This window comes from Melanostigma gelatinosum (genome assembly GCF_949748355.1).
Source record: "Melanostigma gelatinosum genome assembly, chromosome: 10".
NCBI lineage: Eukaryota > Metazoa > Chordata > Actinopteri > Perciformes > Zoarcidae > Melanostigma > Melanostigma gelatinosum.
The window spans coordinates 27,251,925-27,276,192 of NC_136643.1; the positions used below are offsets into that span (position 1 = coordinate 27,251,925).

A 24,268-nucleotide genomic window follows, 5' to 3' on the forward strand; every position below is an offset into this window, starting at 1 on the left:
ACAGCTGCTAAATTTAAAAAGGGTCAGTTCATATATTACCTGTAATCTTTGTTCCAGCCTTGGCCTCCTGAGGGACACCCACTCCATACTCGTTTTCTCCAATAACTCTTAAGTAATACATGGCTCCCTCCTGCAAGTCTCTCACTTTAAACATCAATTCGTGACAGTTGCTGGTCACACACACCCACGCCTTCTTACTGGCCTCACGTTTTTCAACATGGTAGGCCTTCACTGCATCACCACCATCATTCTCTGGAGCTTCCCAACTAAGGGTTGCAGAATCCCTAGTCACTGCTGAAACTTTAACGTTGACAGAAGGTCCAGGAGAGTCTAGCACCTTGACAACCATGGGCAGTGTTGCTGTTCCCAGTGGTGATTCAATAGTGACGCAATAGTCTCCAGAGTCGCTTCTGGTTGACTTTTCAAGGGTGAGTGAAGTGCTCGATTCTGTTGATTCAATGGTTCCTCTGACCTTTAGATCAACGCCCTCCCTGGCCCATGCCACTGATGGCACAGGTTTGCCCTTGAATGGTACCTTGAGAGTAAATGCTGTGCCATGCTTGACAATAAGTACTTTACGCATCTCAATGTCAACATCAAATGATGGCTCTGCAGTTCTGTCCATTGCTACGGCTCCATCTGAATATGGGCTACGCACACTGCTGCCAACTTTGTTTATTGCCTTGACACAGAATTCATATTCTGCATCTGTCTTTAGTCCAGTGATTGTGAACTCCAAGCTCTTGGTAAGAGGGATAGCCTCAACCCATCTTGCTAGTTCTTCAGGGGATTCAGTTACCTCCTCTTCCTCCTCCTCATATTCTTCCTCTTCTCCAACAACCTCAGGCTGTGGTTTGTGGATGTAGTCTCTGTATTCTACACTGTATCCAAGGATCTGAGAACCACCATCATGTCTTGGTAGTTTCCAGACAACGGACACACTGTCCTTGGTTGAACTGACAATCTTTGGCTTGGTTGGGCGAGAAGCAACAACGAGAGGATCGGCTGCTCTGAATGATGCAGATCGTTCACTTGGAGGACTCAGACCAGCCACATTTTCAGCATAGACTCTGAAGTCATACTCACAACCCTTGCGCAGTTTGGTTGCTACTGTGGTACATTCAACAACTGGTTCTCTATTCACACGGATCCAGCGCATACCAATCTTCTCACGGCGCTCTATCACATATCCAGTGAGGGGGCTACCTCCATCACTGGCTGGCTTGCACCAGGTGAGGGTCATTGAATCAGCAGTTATGGCAGTGACATCAACACTAGTTGGAGCAGTGGCAAAAGTATATGGATCTGTGATATTTACAGCATCACATTCCAGAACCTCACCAAGTCCATGCTTGTTGACAGCCAAAACCCTGAAGATATATTCGTTGCCCTTGAGCAGTCCTGTAACTTTGAGGTATGTTTTTGTGATGTCTCCCTTCACCACTGTCCATGCCAAGCGGCTTGTCTCACGCTTCTCAACAACGTAATGTGTGATGTCAGCACCACCGGTTTCCTGAGGAGGACCCCATGACAGAGTGCATGCCTCAGCTGTGAGACCTGTGATCTGCAAAGGTCCTGCTGAGGGTCCTGGCTTATCTAGAATCACACAGTGTATTGGCATGGTAACTGTTCCGCCAATATTCTGTAGAGTCAGAACATACTGTCCAGAATCTGTTCTGATGCTATCCTTCACAATGACAGAAGTGCTGGTATCTGTGGAAACAATCTGGATTCTGGCTCTCAGCTCAATCTCTTTGCCATCCTTGGTCCAGGAAACGACAGGGGCAGGACGTCCAGCAAGGTCAGCATTAATCTTCAGAGTTTCTCCTGCTTTCACAAGCAATGTCTCTCGGAACTTGACATCCATCATGATGCGTGGTGGGTCCACATCATCCTTGACAGTGATGGGGCCAGTGGTGTCAGATGGTTCACTGAACAATCCAGCTGCATTCTTAGCAATGACACGGAAGTCATACTGACTGTTCTCCGTAAGGCCTGTTGCATCATAGTGGGTCTCGGGCACATTGGTGAAGTTGCACCTTGTCCAGCGTCCTTCAGGAAGGTCTCTGCGTTCAATGGTGTAGCCAGAAACCTTGGCTCCACCATCATACTCTGGTTTATCCCAAGACAAGGAGACAGATGTTCTGGTAACAGCAGTGACCACAGGTGTGCCCGGTGGGTCACAAGGATCTCTGGCTGCTACAGCTTCACAGGACTTGCTGCATTTACCAATACCAGCTATATTTTCAGCATAGACATGGTATTCATACATCATGCCCTCTTCAATTCCATTGACTTTGTATTCTGTGTCTTTAATCATTCCTCTGTTCATCTTTGTCCAAAGAATGCTAGTACGCTCCTTCCTCTCCAGATGGTAGCCCACAACAGGACTGCCACCATCAGCAACTGGCTCATTCCAAGTCACCAACATGTAAGACTTGGTGGCCAACTTCACTATAGGTGTGGAAGGAGGTCCAGGTTGTTTGAAGTTGTACTGAGCAGTGATTCCAGGTGAATCCACATATGTACTCTTTCCATAACGGTTGACTGCATAAATGCGGAATTGGTACTCTGCTCCGTGTGTCAGGCGGCCAGCCTTGAAAGATGTTCTGGCAACGTTACTTGCTATCATCTGCCATTCTTGGGTGTTTGTGTCTCTCTTCTCCACAATATAGTTACTGATGGAGCAGCCACCGTCATAATCTGGTGGAGACCAGGACAGTGTGATGCTGTCTGATGTCACCGAATCCACCTTGACACCTTTAGGTGCACCTGGTTTATCGAGGACAACTACTCCAATATCTGCTGAGACAGTTCCTCCTGCGTTTGCCAGGGTGATCTCATACTTGCCAACATGTTCTCTGCTAGCCTCTTTGATGGTAATTTTTGACATGGTTGCAGTGTTTAAGATAGTAACTGATGATGTTTGCTTCAAGGGAAGGGCATCCTTCTTCCAGGATACAACAGGCTTAGGCCTGCCTCTGACTGGAACCTCAAAAATGAGGTCACCTCCAGCCTTCACACTGTATGTGGTAAAGAGTAAGTTGACCGATGGTTCAATTGAAATATCCTTTGTAACCACAGGCAAACCAAGATCCTTTGGCTCACTTTTTCCCTTCTCATTAATTGCAACAACTCTGAATAAATAGGCTTCATTGGGAGTCAGATTAGGAATAGTTGCTTCAGTCACCTTGACTGTGCATGCTGTGCCCCATTTATCTCCACTCTTGGGTTTAAATTCTACATTGTAGCACATAACTTTGCTTCCACCATCATGTGCAGGTTTGTCCCATGTCAGTGACACGCTAGTCTTCGTCAAATCTATAAGTCTGACCTTGTTTGGTTGCAGTGGTACCTCAGACACTTTGATTTCTTTGGTTTCAACCATCTGTCCTTGGCCATACGTATTAACAGCACAGACTCTGAAGTAGAAAGTTCCACCCTCAGGCAGCTCTTCAATCTTGAATGAGTTGAGCAAGCAGTTGCTGGTGACAGTAGTATAGGCCTTCCTGACAGACTCTCTTTTCTCTACAATATAGTTTGTGATTTTAGAACCACCATCAGTAAGTGGTATATCCCAGGCAAGAGTTACTGAATCCTTCTTGAGCTCCTTCACAGCAAAGTGTTGAGGTGCACTTGGTGTATCCAAAATTCTCACTGCAACGACAGCGGATTTTGCCCCACTGCTGTTCTCTAGTGTTAGTGAGTATTTACCACTGTCAAAGCGGTTAACATTGTCAATCACAAGCATGGTATATGAACTGGTGGTGTCAATTCCAGCACGCTCTGTGAGAGTACCCTCAACTTTCTCCCATTTCACAGTAGGTTCCGGTCTTCCTCTGATGGTGACAAACAGACGCAGAGTTCCACCTGCACGGACAGATACCACCTTCCTGAGATCAGCATCCAACTCAATCTCTGGTGCTTCTACCCTGTCAGAAGTAACCACAGTGCTGTGGACATTAGCAGCCTCCCCAACTCCCTCAGAGTTGATCGCACAGACACGGAACTGGTACTCTCTGCCCTCCTTCAGGTCTGTGATAGTGAGTTTAATGGCTTGTGTGCCGGTGGGTGGAGTACACATGGACCATTCTTTTTCAACTGGTGCCTGTACTGCCGGTGCTACTTCTGCCTCCTCTGCTACTTCGTGCACTGGTGTATACTCCCTCATTTCAACAATGTAGCCCTTTACATAGGCACCACCATCAAAGTCAGGTTTGCCCCAGGACAGAGACACAGACGACTTTGTGTAGTCTGTCACCTTGGGATGGTGTGGAGGTCCAGGTGGTGTTGTGGCATCACACGCTCTATGAAGTAGGGACATTTCACTAAGGTCTCCCATTCCAGCCTCATTTTCAGCAGCAACACGGAACTCATAGAAGTGGTCCATCATCAGACCTGTGACCTGGAAATGGTTGTCAGTCAGCTTTTGTCTGTTGCATTTTGTCCACCTCACACTATCCTTGTCACGTTTTTCAAGGTGGTAGCCTTCAATTTCAGCTCCACCAGTCTGTTCTGGAGCCGTCCATGACAGAAGCATAGATTCATTTGTGATCTGACTTGCTTCTGGATTTCCAGGAGCACTCGGTGGCTTGTAAGGATTGCGTGCAATGATGGCTTCACTCTCGAGACAATCGCCGACACCATATTTGTTGACTGCCCTGACTCTGAAAATGTATTCATTTCCAGGAAGCAAATTTTTTAATTTATGGTACAGACCCTTGATATTTGGTGCAGCTACTGTCCAGGACAACCTGCTAGTCTCTCTCTTCTCCAAGACATAGTGAGTGATACTAGCCCCACCATCCAGAGTTGGTTCAGCCCAGGAAATGATGCACCTGTCAGCCATGATTCCTGTCATTCTCATGGGTCCAGCAGGTGGACCTGGTTTATCAAGGACTTTGACAGTGATAGGGAAGGTTTTTGTACCACCCAGATTTTTGAGGACCAGGTCATAGTGGCCACTATCAAGCTTGGTTACATCCTTAATGGTAATGGCTGCACGTTTCTGTGTAGTTTTCACTTCAATGCGCAGGGCTTTGTTCATTTCCTTGCCCTCTTTTAGCCAGACAACATCAGGAATTGGTTTTCCATAGATGTCAGCATCAAGAAGCAAGTGTTCTCCAGCATTGACAATAATAACATCCTTGTATTTGGGATCCATTGAAGCCCTTGGTGGTTCAATTTCATCAGTAGCAGTAATAGGTCCAGAGCTGTCGGATGGTATGCTGAAGACTCCGGCTGCATTTCTTGCAATAACTCTGAAGTCATATTGCTCATTCTCTGTCAGGCCAGTGACGGTATACTCAGTCTCAATTATATTGGTGAAATTAGCTCTTACCCAGTGTACATCAGGGGAGGAAATATCTTTCCTTTCCACAATATATCCATTGACTTTGCTGCCACCGTCATACTGCGGTTTGGTCCACTGAATCTTGATTATGGTCTTAGAAATAGACACAGCTTCAGGAGCACCAGGAGGATCACATGGGTCGCGAGCAACAAAGGACTCAGACACTTTACTGCATCTGCCAATGCCAACAATATTTTCACCATAGACTCTGAATTCATAGCCAATACCCTCCTCTAGATTGGAGATCTTGAACTGAGTATCAGTGATAAGCGTCTTGTTCAGTTTATTCCACATGATGCTGCTTCTCTCCTTGCTTTCTAGATGATACCCAATAACTGTACTTCCACCATCATTGACCGGCTCATTCCATTCAACGATCATCATTTCCTTTGATGCAGATTTTATAAATGGTGTTCCTGGCGGCCCTGGTGGTTTGTATGGATATTGAACAACGATGGACTTGGAGTCCAGAGATGCACCCTTTCCATATCTGTTTTCAGCTAGGATTCTGAACTGGTATTCTGCACCAGTCTTCAGCTTGGTGACCTTGAAAGCTGTTCTAGCGAGCTGTGTGGTGACGGACTGCCATGTTTGGGTGGTGGTGTCTCTCTTCTCCACTATATAGTTCTTTACCTGGCATCCACCCATGTACACTGGAGGCTCCCAGGAGAGATGAACAAAGGTGTTGCTCACTTCAACAACCTTGACTGGACCTTTTGGTGGACCAGGCTTGTCAAGGATAATGACAGCCACATCCTCAGTGATCGTGCTGGCATTATTGGTTGCTGTGATGGAATATTTGCCAAAGTCCTCCTTGCATGCCTCAGTAATTTGAATTCCAGTTGTTGTTGGTGTCCTTATGACGTTGATTCTGGATGTCACCTTCAAAGGCTCACCGTCCTTGGTCCAGGAGACTTTAGGTTTGGGTTTGCCAAGCACAGGGAACTCCAACTTCAAGTCCTTTCCAGCGAATACATTGTAGGTGTTAAATTGCATCGTAATGCTGGGCTCCATTGTTACATCATTGGCAACAATGGGTGCAGCAAGTGCCGTTGGCTCACTCTTTCCCTTCTCATTGTAGGCAATGATACGGAAGAGGTATTCTGCTCCTGCTGTGAGGCCTGTAACAGTGCCGTCGCATGTCTTTGTATTTGTTGCAACTCCCCACTTATCTGTACCCTTGGGTTGCATCTCAATTAGGTAGCCACCAATTCTACTGCCGCCATCATGCTCAGGTTTCTCCCAGGCCAGTGAGATACTGGCCTTGGTGACATCAGTGAGGGAGATTTTTCCAACAGGCAGTGGTACCTCGGAGGCCTTGAAAGCTGCCTTTGTTTCAACAGCCTGGCCGATTCCATAGTCATTCTCAGCCATGACTCTGAAGTAGTACATAGCACCTTCAATCAAGTTCTCAACTTTGAATGTTGTCCTGGTGCATTTGGTTGAGACATTTGCATATGTCTTTCTGGTTGATTCACGTTTGTCAATGACATAGTTCTTGATTTTGGAACCTCCATCAATCAGTGGGGCATCCCATACAAGAGTGACAGAGTCCTTTTTGACTTCTTTAACCACAAGGTTCTGTGGGGAGCCAGGTGTATCCAGGACTTTAACAGCAACAAACTCAGACACAGTGCCACTGCTGTTCGACAGGCTCAGGGTGTATTTTCCAGAGTCACTCCTGTCACATGAGTCAATGGACAACTGTGTGAAGTTGAGAGCTTTCTCAACCACTGTTTTGTCGGTCAAGTCTCCCTCATCCTTAGTCCACTGAATCTCAGGTGTTGGCCTGCCCTTGAATGGAATATGGATTCTAACAGATGCACCAGCTTTCACAGTAATGCCCTTCCTCAGCTCAGAGTGTAGGTGGATCTGTGGTGGGTCCAACCTTTCCTCTGGCTTAGCTGTTCCAGAGAGAGCTGCTGGCTCACCAACTCCCAGCTTGTTCAAAGCACACACCTGTATTTTGTACTCCTGACCCTCAGTCAGTTTGGTAATTTCATACTTGTTGACACGCAGGCCAGTGGGGGGCGTAACCATGGTCCATTCCTCCTCCTCAGCTTTGCAGACTTCAACAATGTATCCTTGAATGGTGCTGCCACCATCAGACAGAGGCTTACCCCATGACACTGTAATTGAACTCTTTGTGGAGTCAATCACATTCACATATGCTGGGGCGCCAGGTTTGTACTTTGGATCACTAGCCTTGTAGTATGAACTTGGAAGGCTTGGTTCTCCTGCTCTAACTACATTCTCGGCAGCCACTCTGAATTCATATTCATGGCCGGTGGTTAGGCCTGTAGCTCTGAAGGAGAGATCAGTGACTTTCTGTCTGTTGCATCTGGTCCATTTTATTCCATTTCTGTCCTTCTTTTCAAGGATGTAATTGATAATCTCACTGCCACCATCAGTCTCAGGGGCTGACCAAGTGATGGTCATGCCATCATGAGCAATGTTGGATACATCTTCAATATGAGGTGGACCAGGAGGAACAAATGGAGTCTTCATAACCACTCCGCTAGACTCCAGTGTCTCACTGACTCCAAAACTGTTAACTGCCATGACACGGAACATATACTCATTGCCTTCCAGTAATTTGGTGACTTTGTAGCATGTGGCTTCACAGCTGTTGGAAACAACAGTCCAAGCTAGACGGCTGGTCTCTCTTCTCTCGATTAAATAGTGCTTAATAGGACTACCTCCATCATGTAGAGGGGCACGCCATACCAGTGTGCATCTATCTTCAGCCACTCCAGCAGTGTGGAGGGGTCCTTCACATTGGCTAGGCCTGTCCAGGACCACAACCTTGAATGGAACAGTTTCACTACCAGCCACATTTGTCAGCTGGAGTGTGTAAATTCCACCATCAATTCTAACAGAGTCCTTAATGACAATCATTGCATGGTTTTTAGTGTTTTTAATCTCCAGTCTGAGTGTATTCTCTATTGGTTTTTCATCCTTGAACCACTGGATTGTGGGGAGCGGTTTGCCATGGACATCGGCATCTAGCTTAAAGCTCTCTCCGGCATTAACGGTGATAGCCTTGATGAATGCTGGGTCAATGGAGAATTTGGGTGCTTCCAACTCATCACTTACAGTAATCGGTCCACTGTTGTAGGATGGCTTACTGACGGTGCCTACAGAATTTTTAGCAATGACTCTAAAGTCATACTGTGCATTTTCAGTCAGACCAGTGACAGTGAACTGGGTCTCAATCACATTAGTGAAGTTTGCCCTTACCCACCTGCCCTCGGGCAGATCACGCCTCTCCACAGTATAGCCAGTTATACTACTGCCACCATCATACTCTGGTTTAGTCCACTGGATGACGATGGTGTCCTTGGTCACATGGATGGCCTCTGGTGCACCAGGAGGATCACATTGGTCACGGGCAACACAGCCCTCTGAGACTTTACTGCACCTGCCAATGCCAACAATATTTTCAGCATAAACCCGGTACTCATACTCAATACTCTCTTCCAAGGGGTGACTCTTGAAAACAGGCTCATGAATAAGTGTCTTGTTGATCTTGATCCAGAGAATACTATTTCTCTCTTTCCTTTCCAGATGGTAGCCCAGGACAGGGCTGCCTCCATCTTGGACAGGCTCGTGCCACTCAACAATCTGGTGGTCCCTAGAGAGAGAGGAGATGAAGGGAGTGCCTGGTGGGCCTGGCTCTCTGTATGGGTACTGAGCAACCACACTAGATGAATCCAGACCATGACTCTTGCCATAGCGGTTCTGAGCAATGATCCTAAACTGGTACTCAGCTCCAGTCTTCAGTCTGGGCACTTTAATGGTTGTTCTGGCATAGTTGATGCTGACATTTTCCCATGTTGCTGTAGTAGTATCTCTCTTCTGTACAATGTAGTTAGAAATCTGGCAGCCACCATTGTGCTTTGGTGGATCCCATGAAAGAGTGACACTCTGTGTTGTGATTTCATCGAACCTGACAGGGCCGGATGGAGGCCCAGGCTTGTCAAGTACAATAATTTCAACTGTTGTATCTTTCTTTCCAGCTGAGTTAGCAACATGTATACTGTACATGCCACCATCATCACCTGCTGCCTCCTTAATGCTCAATGTTGTATGTGTTGGTGTGCTGAGAATGTTGACTCTGGTAGTGAACTTCAAAGAGGCTCCATCTTTTGTCCATGAGACTGTTGGTTTAGGTCTTCCAAAGAAGGGAATGTCAATTTTCAGGTCTTTGCCCACGTTGACACTGTAGCTGCTGAATGCTGGTCGAACATCTGGCTCAAAGACTAAGTCCTTGGTCATCACTGGACCAGCAAGGACTTTGGGGTCACTCTTTCCCTTTTCGTTGACTGCTATAACTCTAAACAGGTACTCCTCTCCTGGGTTCAGTTTAGTAACGGTAGTCTCCATTGTCTTAAATGTGTTGACACCAGACCACTTCTCCTGGCCCTTAAGTTGCACCTCGAGCAGGTACTGCATGACTCTGCTACCACCATCATACTCAGGCCTCTCCCAAGCCAAAGATATGCTTGTTTTGGTTTGATCTGTAACAATCAAGTTCTTTGGACACTGGGGCACCTCTGAGACCTTAAGAGGATCGTTAGTTGCTGCAGGCAGGCCAACACCATGTCCATTCTCAGCAAGGACTCGGAAGTAGTAACTACAACCTTCCTGAAGTGGCTCAATCTTCCATGAAAGAGCATGACAATTTGTTACAACAGCTGCATAGGTTTTGCGTGTGCTTTCTCTCTTTTCAACAATGTAGTTCTTGATCTTGGACCCACCATCCAACAGAGGTGGCTCCCATGCCAGGGTGACAGACTGGTTTGTTATTTCTTTCACTTTTAAGTTGACAGGAGCACTAGGTGTGTCGAGAACACGGACAACAACAAATGCGGATTTGGTTCCACTGGTGTTCTCTGCAGTGATGGTGTATTTTCCACTGTCATTTCTGCTCATCTTGTCAATTACAAGGGATGAGTAACTGCTGGTCACCTCGACCTGAGCTGTCTCTTTAAGTGCAGCTTCATCTTTGTCCCACTTTATGGTAGGAGTGGGCCTTCCTTTGATAGGAATGAACAGTCGGAGGGAAGCTCGAGCTTTAATGGTCACAATCTTTCTCAGTTCTGGGTCAATGTCAAGGTCTGGCTCCTCTGCCCTGTCCTGGGCAACAACAGCTCCAGAAACATCGGCATGCTCACCGACTCCAACTTTGTTGATAGCACATACTCTAAACTTGTATGCCTGGTTTTCCTTCAGGTTTTCAACTTCAAACTTGGTCTTCTTGACACCTGTTGGAGGTGTGTACATTGTCCATTCCTCAGCAGGGGCATCTGTAGCCTCGACTGACACAGGTGGCTCTGTGGTAGTGCAAGACTCAACAACGTATCCCTGAATCTCACAGCCTCCATCACAGACGGGTTTGCCCCATGACAGGAATACTGATGTTTTAGTTGTGTCAGTTACTCTTGGATTGTGTGGTGGGCCAGGCCTGAAGATGGGATCAAGTGCTTTGAAGTACACGGTTGGGGAGCTTGGCTCACCAAGGCCTACAGCATTCTCAGCTACAACTCTGAATTCGTAACTATGGCTTTCCATGAGTCCAGTGACCTTGAAAGTCGAGTCAGTGACTGTTTTCCTATTACACCTGGTCCATCTTACACCTTCTTTGTCATGTTTCTCAATTATGTATCCAGTGATAGGACTGCCTCCATCTTCAGAAGGAGCCTCCCAAGTGAGCACCATTGAATCTTTTTTAATATCTGAAACTTCCAAGCTCCTGGGTGTTCCAGGTACCGCAAACGGATCTTTAATTATGGCAGCATCAGACTCAAGTGGTGCACCCACTCCAAACTGGTTGACAGCGTGGACTCTGAAGATGTACTCATTTCCTTCCAGCAGCTTTGTGACCTTCAAACAAATCTTCTCTACTTTTGGATCAACAACAGTCCAGACTAGCCTGCTTGTCTCTCTCCTCTTTACAATGTAGTGAGAGATCTTGCTGCCACCATCTTGTAGTGGTGGTTTCCATGCAAGGCAGCATTGGTCTTTGGTTATTCCTGTGACAACGAAAGGTCCCTGTGGTTCGCCAGGTATATCTAGAACAACAACATGGACCTGTACAACCTTTTCTCCCCCCGGATTTTTCAGCAGTAGAGTGTATTGGCCTCCATCGGAAAGTTTAGCTTCCTTGACAGATATATAAGCTTTGGTGGGTGTGTTCTTAATTTCTCTATGAATAGTGTTGCCCAGCTCCTGCTCTCCCTTCATCCAGTGGATAGAGGGCAATGGTTTGCCACGCACATCTGCATCGATCTTGAAGTTGTCTCCGGCATTAACTACCATAGTCTGTGTATACTCTGGGTCAATGCTGACGCTTGGTGGATCAATCTCATCCCTGGCAGTAATAGGACCGGTACTATAAGAGGGCATACTGAAAACACCAGCAGCATTTCTGGCAATGACACGGAATTCATACTGATTGTCCTGCGCAAGTCCAGTTGCAACGTATTCTGTCTCAATGACATTGGTGAAGTTTGCCTTCAGCCAACGGCCTTCAGGAAGCGCCTTCTTTTCCACAACGTAACCTGTAACCTTTGCACCGCCATCATATTCAGGCTTGGTCCAAACAATGGTAATGGAGTCCTTACTGATCTTTGAGGCCTTGGGGGTGCCAGGGGGATCACAAGGATCTCTAGCAACTTGTCCCTCAGATACTTTGCTCACTTTGCCTGTTCCGACAATGTTTTCTGCATAAACTCTGTATTCATATTCCATTCCTGGTTCAAGATCAGCGGTCTTGAAGGTTTGGTCTGTAATAAGAGACTTGTTGAGTTTGACCCAAAGGATGCTGTTTCTCTCTTTGCGTTCAAGATGGTAGCCCAAGATAGTGCTGCCACCATCAATCACAGGTTCATTCCAGACCACCACCATGCTGTCTTTGGTGCAGACTGCAATGGATGGTGTTCCTGGTGGTCCTGGGAGCTTGTATGGGTATTGAGCCACAATACACTCTGAGAGAAGAGCTGGGCCTTTTCCATATCTGTTTTCTGCTGTGATTCTAAATTGATACTCAGAACCAGTCTTCAACCTGCCGACCTTTATTTTGTTCCTTGCGAGGTTAGGGGATACAACCATCCAGGCAGTTGTGGATGTATCTCTCTTTTCCACAAAGTAGTTTTTGATCGTGCAACCACCATCATATTCTGGTCTGGTCCAGAAGATGGTTACACTGTCAGAAGTGACCTCCTCCACCTTAACTGGACCCCCCGGCTGTCCCGGTTTGTCTAGTACAACAATACCAATGTCTGCTGTTGTCTCTCCTGCTGTGTTGCTAATAGTAATATGATACTGTCCAACATCATCTCTAGTAGCCTCTTTTACATTGAGGTTCAGCATTGTCTCTGTTGCACCAAAGTTTACTCTGGTAGTTCTCTTCATAGGCTGACCATCTTTTGCCCAGGAGACAGCTGCTTTGGGACGTGCAACATAAGGAACCTCTACTGCGAGGTCTTCTCCTGCTAACACACTGAATGTGTTGAACAACATCTTGGCAACAGGTGCAAACACAAGATCTTTTATGATCACAGGCACACCAATCTGTCGTGGGTCACTTGTTCCCTTCTCATTTCTTGCTGCGACACGGAACATGTATTCTTCACCTGCATTGAGTCCACTAATAGTAGCTTCTGTTTCCTTTACAATCACAGACTGGCTCCACTTATCGACACCCTTAGGCTGGATCTCAACAACATAACAGCCCACTCTGCTGCCACCATCATGCTCTGGCTTCTCCCAGGAGAGGGTGACACTGCTCTTAGTAACATCCTTAAGAGAGATTTTGCCAGGTGGCTGTGGTTTTTCAGACACTTTAACTGATTCACCAGATTCAATCGGCAGGCCGATGCCATATTCATTCTCAGCCAAAACTCTGAAGTAATAGTTGCATCCTTCCAAGAGCGGGTCAATTGTGAAGGTGGTGTGATGGCAGTTAGCACTGACTGTGGCATATGCTTTCCTTGTGGACTCACGTTTTTCAACAATGTAGTTTTTAACCTTAACTCCTCCATCATTCACAGGTGGTTCCCAAGTCAGAGTGACAGATTGCTTTGTTATAGCAGTAATCTTGAGATTCTGTGGGGCACTTGGTGTGTCAAGCACCTTGACTTGGACTGTAACTGTCTTGGATCCAGAGCTGTTTTCAACTGTAAGATTATACTTTCCACTGTCAAATCTGTTGACATTTCCAATTACAAGTGAGGTGTATGATGTTGTGCTGTCAATGGTTGCCCTCTCAATACGCTCACCATCTCCTTTGGTCCATGTAGCCTGAGGAGCTGGTCTGCCTCTAATAGGCACAAACAGCCTGAGTGAGCAGCAAGCTCGAAGACTGACAACCTTGCGGAGCTCAGCATCCAAATCCATCTCAGGTGGCAGGAGCCTGTCCTCTGCTTTGGTATTGTCAGGTACAGATGCTGCCTCTCCAACTCCTTCACAGTTGACAGCAGATATGTTAATCTTGTAATCCTGGTTCTCCTTCAGGTTAATAATGGTGAATGAGGTGGCAATGAGTCCTTCTTTGGGTGTCACAATGGTCCATTCCTCCTCTTCCACCTTTTCAGATGGGATGCAGGTCTCCATAATGTAGCCAGTGATGTCAGAGCCACCATCATATACAGGTTTGTTCCAGGCAACAGTAATTGAGGACTTGGTTGTGTCCAGGATTCTGGGGTTGCATGGGGCCCCTGGCTTGTACAGTGCATCAGTGGCCTTGTAGAATGGGCTCGAGATACTTGGACCACTCACTCCAGCAGCATTCTCAGCAATAATTCTGAATTTATATTCATGTCCGACATGAAGGCCTGCTGCCTTGAATTGTAGATCTTTGACCTTCCTCTTGTTGCATTTGACCCAGCTGAGGCCTATTTTGTCTTTCCTTTCAACATTGTAGTTGGTGATGGGAGTTCCACCATCACTCACAGGCACTTTCCACATAACAACCATTGCATCTTTGGTAATAGCTGTCACCTCAGGAGTCTGTGGAGGATCTGAAACCACATATGGGTTGTCTGCAATAGTGGGTTCGGAATCAAGAGACTCGCCAAGTCCATATTTGTTTACTGCCATAACTCTGAAGATATATTCATTTCCTTTGAGCAGCTTGGTCACCTTATATTGTGTAACTTGCAAGTTTGAAACCACATTGGTCCAAACCAGTCTGCTTGACTCGCGCTTCTCAATCACGTATCCTTCAATCTTGGCACCTCCATCATCTGCAGGTGGAGCCCAGGTGAGTACACAGTTGTCAGCGTTGACATCGGACACCTCAAGAGGTCCAACTGGTGGCCCAGGTCTGTCAAGCACTTTAACATTAAAGATGTGCTTAGCAAATCCACCAACATTAGTGGCAGTCAAAACAAATTCTCCGCCATCTGATCTTATAGAGTCCTTGTTGGTCAGAGTAGTTTCCAGTTCTGTGAACTTTACATCCAGTTTCATTGTGTTCTCAACCTCCTTTCCATTCTTTGTCCAAACCATAAATGGGGTTGGTTGACCAGCAATGTCAGCATCAAGCTTGAAGGACTCTCCCGCCTTCAGTAGAACAACATCCTTAAAGATGGCATCAACCATAATGCGTGGCTCAATAATGTCATCTTTGCAGGTAATTGGGTCTGAGGGCTCAGAGGGCAAGCTCACTGCACCTAATGAGTTTCTGGCTACAACACGGAACTCATAGGAGGCATCTTGAGTCAGTCCACTGACAGTGAATGTGGTCTCAGTGATGTTGGTGAAGTTGGCTCTAATCCAGCGTCCTGCAGGCAGTTCTTTCTTCTCCACTGTGTAGCCAGTGATTTTGAAACCACCATCGTACTCAGGCTTTGTCCACTGAATGGTGATGACATTCTTGCTGACAAATATTGGCTCAGGCTGACCTGGTGGGTCTACAGGGTCCAAGGCCAGTATTGGTTCTGAGGCCTTGCTGGCCTTACCAATTCCAGCCATGTTTTCAGCCATGACACGAAACTCATAGGCAGCTCCATCTTCAAGCCCCGTGGACTTATAGAGGTTGCCTTTCACAAGACTCTTGCTGATTTTCTGCCACATGATGCTGCTTCTTTCTTTCCTCTCAACATGATAACCAATGACTTCATTTCCACCATCAACCACAGGCTCATTCCAGCCAACTGTTATGGAGTCCTTGGTAAATGCAACAACACCTGGAGTACCAGGAGGTCCAGGGACTTTGAACGGATAGGCAGCCACCACTGACAATGAGGTGATGGGAGGTCCAACACCATATCTGTTCTTAGCCTTTACTCTGAACTGGTACTCTGATCCAGTGTTTAAGCGAATGGCTTTGAACACAGTACGGATGACCGTGGAAGACAGTTCTGTCCATGTTTGGGAAGTGGTGTCTCTGATCTCAACCACATAATTGTTGATTGGAACACCTCCATCATTCTCAGGAGTGTCCCATGCAAAGACGCAATAAGTACGCGCTATCTCCACGATGTTAAGTGGTCCCTTGGGTGGCCCAGGTACATCATGTACTTTGACAATGATGTTGTCTGTCACAGAACCAACAATGTTCTTTCCTGTCATAGTGTATACACCATTGTCACCTCTGTTGCATTCACCTATGCTGAGGACAACAGTGGCAGCAGTAGTTTCCACATTGGTTCTCTGTGTGAGCTTCAGGGCTGTGCCATCCTTTTGCCAAGAGACAGTTGGTCTAGGACGTCCCATAACTGGAATTTCAACCTTGATATCATCTCCTGCCTTGGCAATAACAGTCTTCTGACATACACCACGGAGGTCAAACTGTGGCATCAAAGTAGAACCCTTGACAACAATGTGTTTGCTCTCACGTGGAGCGCTTCTACCTGAATGGTTGACAGCCATTACACGGAAAATGTACTCCTCCGTCTCATTAAGATTCTTTACTGTGAAGCCCATGGCCTTGACTGCTGTTACATGTGCCCACTGATCAGTTCCTTTCTTCTGGGCTTCAAGGACATATCCCGTAATTCTGCTTCCACCATCGTGCTTGGGTTTGGTCCAGGCCAGGCTCACAGAGTTTTTAGTGATATCAGTAGGAATAATGCTCTCTGGAGGAGTTGGTGCCTGTGATGCACGAATTGGATCAGTAGTTTCAGCCGCCTCACCAATGCCATACTCATTCTCGGCAGACACTCTGAAGTAGTATTCACAGCCTTCACCCAGATCACCGATCCTGACTGAAGTGGTTGGGCATTTTGTAACAACAGTAGCAAAAGCCTTACGTGTTGATTCTCTCTTTTCAATGATGTAGTTGGTGATCTTGGCTCCACCATCAATGAGAGGAATCTCCCACTGAAGCGTAATGCTTTCCTTGTCAATCTTGACTGGTTTTAGGTTAAGTGGAGGGCCAGGTGAGTCCAGAACTCTCACATTTATACCGGCACTCTTCTTTCCAGCAGAGTTTTTGAGGGTCAGCTCATATTTACCCACATCAATCCTTGAACTCTCTGGGATGATCAGCATTGTGAATGACTCTGTGCTGTCAATGACTGCACGTGGGACAGGACCACCTTCCTTAGTCCAGGTGACGGTAGGTGTAGGGCGTCCCTTGATAGGCACAAAGAGGCGAATGGAGCAGCCAGCCCTGACAACAAGGGTTCTTCTCAGCTCAAGATCCAGCTCCAAATCAGGTTCAGCTGCACGCTCCACGATCTCAAACAGCTCCTGAGTTTCAGCAGGTGCACCTGCTCCCTTAGCATTCACAGCACTAATCCTGAAGTGATATTTTGCACCAGTTTCCAGTTTGGCAACAACAAACTCTGTGATCCTAAGTGGATATGAAGGGGTGTCCTTCACCCATTCTTCTGTTCCTTCCTTCTTGTGTTCAATCACATATCCAGTGACTTCAAGTCCACCATTATCAAGAGGTTTCCCCCAGTTCAGAGTGGCAGTGCTTCTGGTTGTGTCTGTGACTCTTGGATTGATTGGAGGTCCGGGCACATCTGTCAGACATATAGAAGTGGTTAGTGTTCTGTAAAAGTAAATATAGCATTTTGTCAAAAGTTATTCTAAGTATCATAACATCAACATTAGCATAAGAATGAATGTATTATTGGATTCAGGTGGCTGTTTGCTTTCTACAGCTGAAACACTCTTTTTACTTACAGGCAATAACTATTGTTCTGACAGGCATAGATGGTTCACTTGGCTCTCCAAAGCCGGCTCTGTTCTCAGCAAGAACACGAAACTCGTACTCGATGCCCTCAGTGAGACCGCTGACATCATAGCTGAGCTCAGCAATGGATTTCTTGGATGCCCTGACCCATCTCATGCCCTTTTTCTCCTTCTTCTCAACACAGTAACCTATGATGTCACTTCCTCCATCCTCGGCTGGTCTCCTCCAGGTCACAGTGACTGAATGTCCATCAACTTTATCAACTTCTGGTTTAGACGGTGGACCAGGAGGACCTACATGCAAAATTAGAAGAAACACATTCATGAATCAAAGTCTGTATTCCTCTTCCAGAGACATTTGATCTGTATAAAAATGAAGCACAAATGTAGGATGTAAGATGAATTGAGAAACATGAACTAACTGCACATACCGAATCTGTCAACCATCTTGACTGCCTCAGAGTGAGATGGCTCACTGGCACCGTACTGGTTAACAGCAGAAACTCTGAAGAAGTACTCATTGTCTTGGATGAGCTTGTTGGCGACATAGTGACAGTCGATGACCTTCTCTTCCAGGATAGTCCAGAGCAAGCGGGTGGTTTCTCTCTTCTCAAGGGTGTAATACTTGATAGGAGAGCCTCCATCTTCCATAGGAGCTGTCCAGGTAAGAGTCACCTTTTCAGAGGAGACACTACTGGTTTCAATGGGTCCAGGAACTCCAGGAACATCCAGAACTGTGACTTTGACGGTTTCTTCCTTTACACCAAAGGGATTGCTGGCAGTGATGATGTACTCCCCAGAGTCCTTCCTGCCGGCATACTTGACGGACAGAGTGGAGGAAGTTGCAGTGGTCTCAATATGAACAAGATCAGAGGGTTTGAAATACTTTCCACCCTTTGACCAGCACGAGGTCGGCGCAGGTTTGCCTAAAATGCTTGTGGCAGTGATGACAATAGTGTCACCGGCTCGGACAGTCAGACCCTCCTTCACCTGAGCTTCAATAATAATGGTTGGGGCAGCTGTTGGACGAAATAGGAAAGACTTTATTGATCATGCATCATGGCAAGATAATCGTTAAAGGTATATTGCGATGCGAGTGAGACAACATTTTAGTGGTAGTTTTATATCTCACCATATTCATCTGCGCAGATTATAGTATCTGTCTGCTCGGATGGCGGGCTGATGGCGCCAGCGGAATTCTTTGCCCTGATTCTGAACTCATATTTGCAGCCCTCCTGCAAATCGGTGACAGTGAATGCAGGATCCACAACATTGACGTTGTTGGCCTTCACCCAGATCTTAGAGGGCAGGTCGCGCCTCTCAACGATGTAGCCAGTCATTCTGTGGCCGCCATCGAACTGTGGCTCGGTCCACTGCAGGGTCACGGTGCTTCTGGTGATGCTGATCACATCAGGTTTCCCAGGGGCATCTAATGACACAGACACAAATATATTCATGATTGTTGCATATTTTCCAGAATGATTCATTTTTATAACTTGTTGCCACTCTTATACTTACCAATGGGATCCAGGGCCACCTGTGGATCGGTGGGAGCACTTGGTCTGCCAATGCCAGCCAGGTTGTTTGCCATGACTCTGAACTCGTATTCCAGACCTTCAGTCAGCCCAGTGACCTTGTGTTCCCTCATCCTCAAGGCAGACGGGCTTGCTCTCTTCCACAACATGCTGTTCCTCTCCTTGAACTCAACATGGTAGCCTGAAACAAAATCAACATCAAGCTCCATTTCACATTGAAGGCAGGGTTGGTAATCTCTTTTTGAAATTCTCATTACATCCTGAAAGCAATCAATGAATCAAATGGCTCTGACTAGAAAAAAAGAAATTCTGTGGCTGTTGCAGGAGTGTAAGAAGCTGTCCAATCATTTCATTCAGAAAGACTGTAATGATTGGACACGCTACCTGCCTTTTGACCTGCCTGCACTTCTTCTGTCCATTCACTCATTGCTCATTGCGTACGAACAACAGCCATGTTAGTTGTTTTCGGTCATAATGATCATTTTGGAGGGAGGCTCCTAGTGTTGACGACGTGGAGACCTTCTTGCTAGATTTTGCAACTTTTTCAGCAACTAGATTTCGTTTTTCAAAATTAGCCTAGATTCAAAGTGACGTGAGAATCAATTTATGTCAAATCATACAAAATAACAGACGCTTGACAGGTAAGTGAAATGTTCAAGCTGACTGCACCTGTGATGGGAGATCCTCCAGTCTTCCTGGGGTCAGACCAGGCCAGGTAAGCAGAGTTGTGGCGCATGCTCATGATCTGAGGTGGAAGAGGAGCATCGGGAACATCTGTAGGAAAACAGCGATATTGTACAGTCAGAGCAAACTCAATTTCTAAGTTCAACATTTAAACATCCAGCTTTTAAAATATTAGTTTCAGTCACTTACTGAATGGATGTTTGGCAACGATTGGATCAGACTTGAGTCCCTCTCCAACGCCGTACTTGTTCTCAGCACAGACTCTGAAGATGTACTCTGTGCCCTCATGGAGACCCGTCACCCTCATGGTGTTGGTCTCCACAGTGGAGCACACGGTGACCCACATGTTGGTGACTGAGTCCCTCTTTTCTAGGATGTAATTTGTGATCTCTGAGCCACCGTCATCCTTAGGAGCGACCCACTTCAGCGTAGCACCATCGGCCGTAACATCTTTGAACTTAATGGGTCCGATAGGAATGCCAGGTTTACCCACCACCCTGAAAGGAGACGAAACATTGAAGTCTTTTTCTACCTTTGTTGCTTTTTTTATACACAGCCAGTAATGTCTGGATATAATATGCACTTATTCCTCATGTTCAATGATTTTCTCTGCCTGGGTACAGTTTGATTCCTACCTAATGAAGATAGTGGACTCCTTGCTTCCAGCACTGTTCCTCAGGGTGATGGTGTACTTGGAAGCATCGCTCCTCTGGCAGTCCCTGATCAGGAGGGTGGTGTTGACTGCAGAAGACTCTGCGCACACTCGGCCGGTGTCTGTCAGGGTTTCCTCGTCTCCCTTCTTCCAGGAGACCTTGGGAGTAGGTTTGCCGATGATCGGGATCTTTAGACGGACGGTGCTGCCCTCCTTGGCAATGTAACACATGTCGGGCAGCTCCCTCAAGTCACAGCTGGGATGAACTGCAGAGAGAAGGAATGATTATTTCAAAATGGTACTTTAAAGGTTCTCTAAATGATATTTAGATCATTAATATCTCACCAAACAACTATTATCTATGTAAGTATACAGAGGACTAATCCTCCAGTTCTCCCTCAGGTAAACACTGTTCGCTGCTACCCACTGGCTCAGCCATCGCCATGTTGAGAGCCGCATAGAGGCAATCGCTATGCTCTGAATTAAGACTTGAGAACCTTTTAACAATTCCTCAATAGTTATTTCTCGGTAACTTTTATGAATATGGACTTACTGATCTGGTCCTTGGCGACCACTATCAGCTCCTTGACTGGACTCTCTCCTGAGTCATTCACAGCCTTGACTCTGTAGTTGTACTCTCTGCCCTCCACTAGGTCCTTGGCGCTGTACTGCATGTTCTTGGACCTCATTAGCTCCTTGTACTTGTCGTCACCGTTGAGAACCTCCAGCACGTAGCAGATGATGCGACTGCCACCATCGGTGAGGGGTTTCTTCCAGCTTAGAGTGCAAGAGTACTTGGTAACCAGCAGAGTCTTGAAGTCCATGACCGGCCCAGGCTCCTCTGGAAAAGTACAAATTTAGCGCAGTGAGTATAATATTTGCAAGAACAAAAAACAAAAGAAGCACAAAATCTGCTGTCATCAAACCCACCAGATGCTTTGACTGAGTCGGCTGTCTCGCAACACTCTCCAGTACCGAGCTGGTTAACTGCTGACACTCTGAAGCAGTAGCACCGTCCGGCGTCCAGGTCCTCCAACTTGAACGATGTCTTGGTGCAGTTGTTGGAGACGATGGACCAGGCCTTCCTCTCAGTGTCACGCTTCTCCACGATGTAGTGGGTGATTTCAAAGCCACCGTCAATCAGAGGAGGGTCCCAGTAGATGGAGGCGCTGTCTTTGTTTGACTCCTTCACCATCAGGTTGACTGGTGGTCCGGGAGTATCTGGAGAGAGACAACATCACGTCATAACAGTGTCTCTTAAAATATAAACCTGAACCTAGAACATATTCCTTTTCCTGGTGTTTCCATCCACGAGTGGCTAGTCAGTCAGTCTCTGCAGGGTACAGTCAATGCAAGCAAACTGAGACGAATGCATCCACTTAGTGAATAAACTATGAAAGTCCTTCACTCACCAATAACCTTGACCACAACGGTGTACACCTTTATGCCAGCCAAGCTCTCCAGGCTCAGAATGTATTTGCCAGCATCATATCTGTTGACATTCTCCACCACCACCAGGGAGTCAGTGTTGGTGGATTTCATGACAACGCCCAGGCGGTCCTTGATGTTGGTGTTCATCTTTGCCCAGGTGCTCTTGGGAATGGGAGTGCCCTTGATGATGGCATGCAGCCTCATGGTGGCACCAGCACGCAGCTCCAGGCCTTCCTTCAGCTGCGCACTCAGCTCTGCCTCGGGAGGAACTGCATGAACACACAAAGAGGATAGTTTGATGTGTGACTGTGTGAGATAAGGCTCTTATTGTTCTCTTATTCTGTTGTCTTTTCTGTGAAAGCCTCATATTATACATGAAAATGGAGCAAAAACTGCTCATTGTGTGCTCTTTTATCATAAAAACATGATTATAATACAATGCTTTGCTCAAGTGATACAGTGTATATTAACTATTCTATGTTGTCAATTGAAATACACCACAACCTTTTGATTTGGGCCAACATGCTGGTCATAATCCAGCTAAACTTTGAGATAACTGAGAAACAGAGGTTGTATCTTGTAGACCTTGTTATGTCGATGATACGTTGTTCTACTCAAAGAATAAATGCAGTTGAAGAAATTGAAATCATACGTACTCATGATGTCCTTGGCAACATGCTTGCCGGGTACTTCAACTGGCTGGCTGAAGCCGACCTTGTTGACAGCAGTGATTCGGCACTGGTACTCGGCCTTGTGAATGAGGTTCTGGATGGTGTAGCTGGTGTCCTGCAGGTTCCTGGGGACGTTGCAACGGATCCAGTCTGTGGTGTCGGTCCTCTTGCACTCCACCAAGTATCCAAGGATGGGACTTCCACCATTGTTGGCGGGGGCGGTCCAGGTGAGGCTGATGGTGCTGTTGGTTGTGTTTGTCACACTGGGGTTCACAACAGGGCCAGGAGGAGCTGGGGAAGAGCACATTTACACAGGTTAGTTTACATACAGAGAATCCTATATTTCAGTAAGAAAAGAAACGATGCAAAGTTGTGTGAGGTTACTCACTGATAGGATTCTGTGCAGTGGTGCCAGCAGAGGGCTCGCTGGGTTTGCCCTCTCCTGCCACGTTGACCGCACGGACTCTGAACTCGTACTCGGCTCCCTCTGTGAGGCCTGTGACTTCCAGGCTCCTCTCTGTCATGGGCTTCCTAGTAAATTTGGTCCAGTTTATGTCCTTGACCGCTTTCTTTTCCAGCATGTAGCCCAGGATGGTGGACTTTCCATCATCGGCAGGCTCCTTCCAACTCACTGTCATACGATGTCTGGTCACATTGGTGATCACTGGGGCCTCACAAGGGCCTGGGACAGCTGGAATTGACATCACAGTTCAGGGTTTAGTTTAGATATCAAATTTAGTATTTCAAGTTAGAAATAAGCAACCAAGTCTGGACTCAGTGTGATGAGAAGCTTTAGCTGTTGACGGAATATGCGTGACAGTAAACTGGTTTGGTGTAGCTGCTACTTGTCAAACTTACATGGCAGTATGAGACGCAGTTTAAACTGTAGCACTGATTTCTAATATTCGTCATTGATGTTGTAATGCAAAACCCAGAGAAAATGGCGGTAATGACTCACTGAATGGGTTATTGGCGATGACGGGCTTGGTGATGAGGGGGTCTCCGACTCCCCATGTGTTCTCAGCACGGATTCGGAACTGGTACTCGTGACTCTCAATCAGCTTCTCCACATTTAACTCAAGGACATCGCCTTTGATCTTGGCGGAGACCTGGGCCCAGTTGGCTCTGCTGGTCTCACGCTTGTCCACAATGTAGTTGCTAATGGGAGCGCCACCGTCCTTCAGAGGAGGCTCCCAGGACAGCTTGATTCTGGTGGCAAACACCTCAACACATTTGGCACTGGCAGGAGGGCCAGGCACATCTAGGGAGACACGAAATAATGAAATGTCACCCAACTGAGCACAAGGTGTTGACGGTGAAGCTGTGTGCCCATCATGCATTCATGTGAATACAGCTATTAGACTGTACAAATATTATATATTGGTAGAGTTCCAACAGACATTTCTAAAGAAAAGATGAAAGCACTCACCCAGCACGTTGACCTGGATTTCGGCAGTCTTGGAGCCACTAGCGTTCTGGGCCAGGATGGTGTATGTTCCCGTGTGCTCCTTCGTGACTGCCGACATCGCCAGCTGGAAGCGATTCCTCTCGTGGGTGATGATCTGTCCTTCACCTGATTTCAGGCTGACATCAGCTCTCTTCCACGTCACTCTGGGCATCGGCTTACCGAACACCTCGGCCTCCAGGAGGATTGTGGCTCCGGCCTTCACCTTCAAACCTTTCTGCATCTTAGCGTTGACCTCCACCCTCGGAGGAACTGTGTTTGTAACGACGACAAAAAGCAGAGTTAAGACTCAGATCTGTGAGAGAACCTTCAGCTTTTAGTTTCTAA

General features: G+C 46.7%; 1 protein-coding gene across 1 annotated transcript in view; it reads right to left on the reverse strand.

The window, feature by feature from the left end:
- ttn.1 (titin, tandem duplicate 1) overlaps positions 1-24,268 on the reverse strand; it is a 176,111-nt gene that overhangs the window by 27,106 nt on the left and 124,737 nt on the right. The window contains 15 exon segments of the mRNA XM_079277074.1: positions 40-17,331; positions 17,495-17,797; positions 17,935-18,522; positions 18,636-18,932; positions 19,022-19,219; positions 19,708-19,812; positions 19,912-20,219; positions 20,358-20,640; positions 20,928-21,215; positions 21,305-21,595; positions 21,787-22,074; positions 22,462-22,767; positions 22,865-23,167; positions 23,435-23,737; positions 23,906-24,193. Of these exon segments, the coding sequence (XP_079133200.1) occupies positions 40-17,331; positions 17,495-17,797; positions 17,935-18,522; positions 18,636-18,932; positions 19,022-19,219; positions 19,708-19,812; positions 19,912-20,219; positions 20,358-20,640; positions 20,928-21,215; positions 21,305-21,595; positions 21,787-22,074; positions 22,462-22,767; positions 22,865-23,167; positions 23,435-23,737; positions 23,906-24,193 (21,441 nt within the window).